Source organism: Cantharellus anzutake, assembly GCF_015039405.1.
Source record: "Cantharellus anzutake strain C23 chromosome Unknown EI90scaffold_475, whole genome shotgun sequence".
Taxonomy (NCBI): Eukaryota; Fungi; Basidiomycota; class Agaricomycetes; order Cantharellales; family Hydnaceae; genus Cantharellus; species Cantharellus anzutake.
The window spans coordinates 24,672-29,450 of NW_024067425.1; the positions used below are offsets into that span (position 1 = coordinate 24,672).

Consider the following 4,779-nt stretch of genomic DNA (forward strand, 5'->3'; position numbering starts at 1 on the left):
TATCTCTATATATAATGTACACTATACACGAAACACTCTTTATATTTATCAGTCACCGCTCAGAGTTCTATGGCGGACTCCGAGAGTACCCTGATCTGCGAAGCTAAACGGAGTACTGTTCATTTAATTAGCACCATGGTAGAGGACTATATGAGGATTCTGAGTGTGCATGTGGTGCTTTTCTTTTCGTTTCAGTTTTTACTTTGTATGCAAAGGTTGGCTTTTTCTCAATGCCACAGCGGAACGGTCATAACCAGTTTTTCCAAAGCCAACATTGATACATTGGTGTTAAGGTTATGTAGTAACGGACAAAAATTATTTCCTATACGACAGACTCCAAGAAGAAATGACCAAAATCAATGGAATACCCAATAATATCATAAATTAAGGGATCGGCGAAGATCCGGAATTTCAGAGATTATTCAGGATGGTAACCGTTGGGGTGGGGGTAACGTAAAATCCAACGTCTTCATTCCAAAGAAAAACGCTAAGATGGAATAAAAGATTTCCGATGCGAGATGCAAGAAAGTATCCAAGACCGAAGAATGGGCTGCCCCATCCACAAGGGACAAACTGTGTGGGCCAAATGTACTGGATATGTCCCAACCCGTAGGTATGAGAGGTTCATAGAGGGCTGGAAAGTGCGGGTCATAGTATGTTGTAAGGAACATGTATCTTGCGCGTAGAGATACCATCCTGCGAACCCCGGGGGGAAAAAAGGCTCAGCACGATGCCTGGAATGACAAGGTTTGTGAAAACTCACTTTACGAAGATAATGATGGCAACTGTTTGAGTCATCAAGATCATTACAAACCACTTTCCCCATCGGCGGTTAGTCTGAACGGTCTCGAGGTCAGGCGGAGGCGTTGCCGCCCTCACTACGCCTTCAAGCCGCCCAATTTCTTGAGAAAGTGACTCCTCTCCATTTCGAAGGAGTTGCAACTGGCGATGAAGCCTCGCACGCTCCGCCCGGGCCAGTTTGGAAGCTTCTTTAAGATCAATAGTACGATCCTTCTCCTCAAGTATTTCTTGGAGCGATCTCAGTGGTTCCGGGGCAGTCATGGACATGCTACATTCATCATGAGAATCAAGAATTAGTCGCACGGCCACTTGTAGAGTGGAAGATACGCGCACCTTTCATCGTTGAACTCTTTAGCAATGAGAGGGATTTGCCTGGCAATTGACCTCAAAAGTTGTATTTCCTCCTCGGTGGCAGGCGAATTATCCTCTTCCCGAAGAGCAGGTAGCATCTCAGGTGAGCTTGGAATTTCGTTTCCAAAGGCATCCACCATTTTCATACGGGGTCTCCGCCTGCGAGGAGATGAATCCCTGCTGGAAGGTTTTGCCTTTCCCTTAGAGGGGGACGAACTCGCCACATCTCCCTCGTTAGGGCCGAAGGCCGAAGGGATACTCTTCCGGTGCTTGTTTGAGGGAGTCACTAGTTCTTCCTGCTCTTCCTCCATTACCTGATGTTCCAATATGGCAGAGCTACTAAGCGATGTTTCGTCAAATCGAACCTTCAAAATCCCCTTTCGTAACGAATTGGACGCGGATGTAACAGGCGTACTAGCCCATGCACCAGGAGGTTTCGGCGTCTTCGAAATCGATGTAGAAGCCCCCATCCTGCCCCCATCCTGTTCAGGTGTCGGCGCTGGGAAGCCTGCATCAGGTGTAGTAGGGGCCCCTCGCAGTTTGTTCCGCGCCCCATTGGGAACGGACACAGCAGACCCGTTTACTTCTTCAGCCGTGTTTGGCTCAAGCACTCCGGACTCATCTTGCGGAGTAGCGGGAACTAGATGTGGGCGGCCTGGCTTTGGAGTTCTCCACCCACCAGGAGGATGAGGTGTGCGCGTCATGCCTGGCCCATCGATTAATGTATTACGGTTGGGCGTCCGAGTCGCCGTAGGGGATGGTAAACTCCCATCCGGAGATGTGGGTAAGTCAGGGAGATCAGGAAGGTCATCAGGACGGGGCGGTGTGTTGAACACTACAGACCTGGAAATGCGAGGGGGCGTCGCGAAAGAAAGGTGCGAGATATTCAATGCAGGTTGCTCTTCATTTTGCGACTCGTTCTCGGAAGGGGGAAGCGCTGAGGACGAAGGCATAGACGGCTCGTCCGGGATGAATGACAACGAAGGATCAATGGCTTTTTGCTCTTGGGAAGCTTCCATAGTCCCCTCCGGGTTTTGAACTCTTCGGACTTCGAGATAACCGATATTCCTGAAACGCGAGACAAAGAGACAGGCGATGGGGGAAAGAGAGGTCATCTGACTGTGGATTCGTGGGTGACGCCATAATACCAGACCGTTGGCGGGGGGAAACTTGCTGACTGCACTGACGACTCGGGGCGCGCATGATCATCTTGCTGGTATTTCTTCTTCCCTTTGCCCTTGAAGGTCCGTGGAGGGCGCATAACACCGTCGTCTGCTATTAGCGGAATTTAAGAAACTGCAATGGACAATGGATATCTGGGGCGTACAGCTCTCGTCAGCACTATCAAATGGTGAACTTGACAAATTCATTGAAGTTGTTGCAAATTTTCGGTTGCTCGACGAACCCAAGGACCTCGACAAATCGTCTCCCGACACGTCGCCTTTAGGGGTAGATTGTTGAGTCGGTCCAATACTTCCAGCCCTAAACAACGTCTTCAGTGGCGTCATCCCATACTCCCACGACGCAGAAGGCGCCATTTGTTCCTCCCCTATGGGCTCGCCATCCTTAACAATTACTTCTAGTTCTTCATCAGATAACGGTTCTCCCTCTGGGGCGGAATCCGTGTTCGGTTCCTGCAGATCATATCGCGCCGTCTGGGCTCGTCGCGAACTGACAATTGGTTTTGATGTACTTGCAGATGCGGTAGAATCGTGGATAAGGCTTTCCAGGCGTAAAGAATCCACATCAAGCCGACGTTGGTTAGCTCGCAGAGCTTCTTCATCGGTCGTTGGTTGTTCTTCGAGTTGCTTTGTGTACGTTTCGTGTGTTGATGCCTTGTGTGATCGGTCAAGGTAGGTCGCGCGGGCAAGTCTAGGCCTTACAGATGGGACAATAAGAGGGGATTTCCGGGTGCGATAATTGGGAGAAACACGAGTAGGGGATGGAGGGAGTTGAAGCGGAGGAGGGTGAAAGGAGAGGTTCATTGAGCTCTGATCTGATGTCAAGAACCCATCATTGCCGCGAGCATTCTTTGGCGTACTGGTTCGTTCAGGCAATTGCTTCCCGAAAGAGTTGTGAAGGGTGTGTGTCGGAGACTGTTGTGGTGTTGGGTTGGGCACTGTTCAACACAAGATGTGAGGGTGTGCATTGATGGCTAAGATACGATTCTTACAGTCGTGACTAAAGTCGATGGCTTCAATTTGGGAGCGCAATGGATGAGCTAAATTTCAGGCCGGTTAGTTAGACCCACGGATGCTCCTGTCGACCCACATGTCCTGTTGATATTAGGCGTTTCTTCGAGATCTGAATCTCAGATCAGTCAAGGACTCGCATTCAAAGTTAAGTGACTCACCCGTGTTTACATCGGACGATTCGAGTCTGGCTCGTAAAATGTTCAACGAGCAGTCCTGCCTCTTGCGGGAGGACTTATCTGCAGCTACAAGGAAGATATGAGGAGGAAACGGGTCGCAATGAGATCAATATTACAGGATGGGGTGTTCGATTTCCGATCGCGTTCGTCGTCCGATAACGAATTAGGTCTGGGAGTGACCTTGTTGCGTGAGGGTTCAGGACTTGTAGACGAGGACCGTCGGCGCCTCGGTGTGGAGGCTTGGGGGTACTATCTGTTTCATTGGCAGCCAGTGTACGGATGTACAGGTCCCTTAGCCTCTGCTTCGCAGATGAAGCGCGGAAGACGGTAAGGAGTTTCCGACAAAGGACTCAATGTCCGACTCCAGCTCTCCGGACAACACTCGAGCAGGTCCCGTCGTGAAGAACGCTGAAGCAGGTGGTTTTTTAACAGTAGCAGCATCAGATTCAGAGTCCCGGTCCGTAGGAGGAGGTGTCGCCTGTGAGGAAGTGTTGGCTAAGACGCGACTTGTCAATGCACGTAAGCGAGCAGCAGGGGAGTCCGTAGAGGAAGAGGCTCGGGCGATGTGGTAAGGGAGGAATTGTTGATGTCGGCCATGTCTTGATGTGAGCTGCGAGATGAGGAGGACGAAGAAGGTGTCGGCGGGAACTCAGAGTCTTGCTCTCCACGCACAGTTGGCATTGGATTTCGAGTAAGGCGCAAACGAGAAGGAGCCTCTGTTCTCGACAGAGAAGATGAAAATGACTGCATGCAGTCCAGAGAATGGAGAGAAAAGCGAACACGCGCTTTCCTCGCGTCTTCAACGAGCTTTCCAATTGCCCGCTCGGGCGTTGTTTGCGGCAATTGTCCCGGAGAAGGGTCTAAACTCCGTTAAAGCCGTTCCACGTGCCCGAGAGCTCATGAAAGACTCGAGCTTCTGTCACTGGAAGGCGCTCAATCTGATCTGAAACGCCTTCAGAACTCGAACTTGGACTTGTCCGCGCTTCTGCCACCACTGGATGATAGTGTTTCTGCCGCTTCAGACGCGGATGTCCGGCGTTCACATGAATACGTGAAGCATGCACGCAACATATACGAATCGCTGCTCAGGGAGGAGTAGATGAAGTGGTGAGGCTCAACCCGCTTCTTTGGAGGCCTAGCAAGGTTGCTGAAAGACGCTTAGGCGCTCGAGTCGAATCCTTGAGAGATGCGTTTCCGATGTTGCCGAGACCTCATAAAACAACCTTTGTAGTCGCTTAGGACACCAAAATGTAGAG

The 4,779-nt window shown here is 50.6% G+C and overlaps 2 protein-coding genes across 2 annotated transcripts; both read right to left on the bottom strand.

Moving 5' to 3' along the window:
• Window positions 1–422: 422 nt before the first annotated feature.
• EI90DRAFT_3297774 (uncharacterized protein) lies at window positions 423–2,220 on the bottom strand (the record flags this gene model as incomplete). The annotated part of the gene is made up of 5 exons (XM_039067482.1): window positions 1,518–2,220; window positions 1,135–1,466; window positions 764–1,069; window positions 670–734; window positions 423–634 (listed from the first exon to the last, which is right to left on the bottom strand). The coding sequence occupies exons 1-5, from the start codon at window positions 2,169–2,171 to the stop codon at window positions 423–425; spliced, it is 1,569 nt and encodes a 522-aa protein (XP_038907320.1). The 5' UTR covers window positions 2,172–2,220.
• Window positions 2,221–3,552: 1,332 nt separating this feature from the next.
• On the bottom strand, window positions 3,553–4,374 carry EI90DRAFT_1973368 (uncharacterized protein). The gene is made up of 3 exons (XM_039052391.1): window positions 4,196–4,374; window positions 3,640–4,133; window positions 3,553–3,589 (listed from the first exon to the last, which is right to left on the bottom strand). Exons 1-2 carry the CDS (start codon window positions 4,271–4,273, stop codon window positions 3,816–3,818), a joined length of 396 nt encoding a protein of 131 aa, XP_038907321.1. The 5' UTR covers window positions 4,274–4,374; the 3' UTR covers window positions 3,553–3,589; window positions 3,640–3,815.
• Between the last annotated feature and the right edge of the window lie 405 nt (window positions 4,375–4,779).

Coding starts and splice junctions, on each gene's coding strand:
- EI90DRAFT_1973368 (XM_039052391.1), bottom strand. CDS start 4,273: ATGCAGTCATTTTCATCTTCTCTGTCGAGAACAGAGGCTCCTTCTCGT. Junction 4,134..4,195: donor CTCGAAATCCAATGCCAACT/GTGCGTGGAGAG, acceptor CTCATCTCGCAG/CTCACATCAAGACATGGCCG.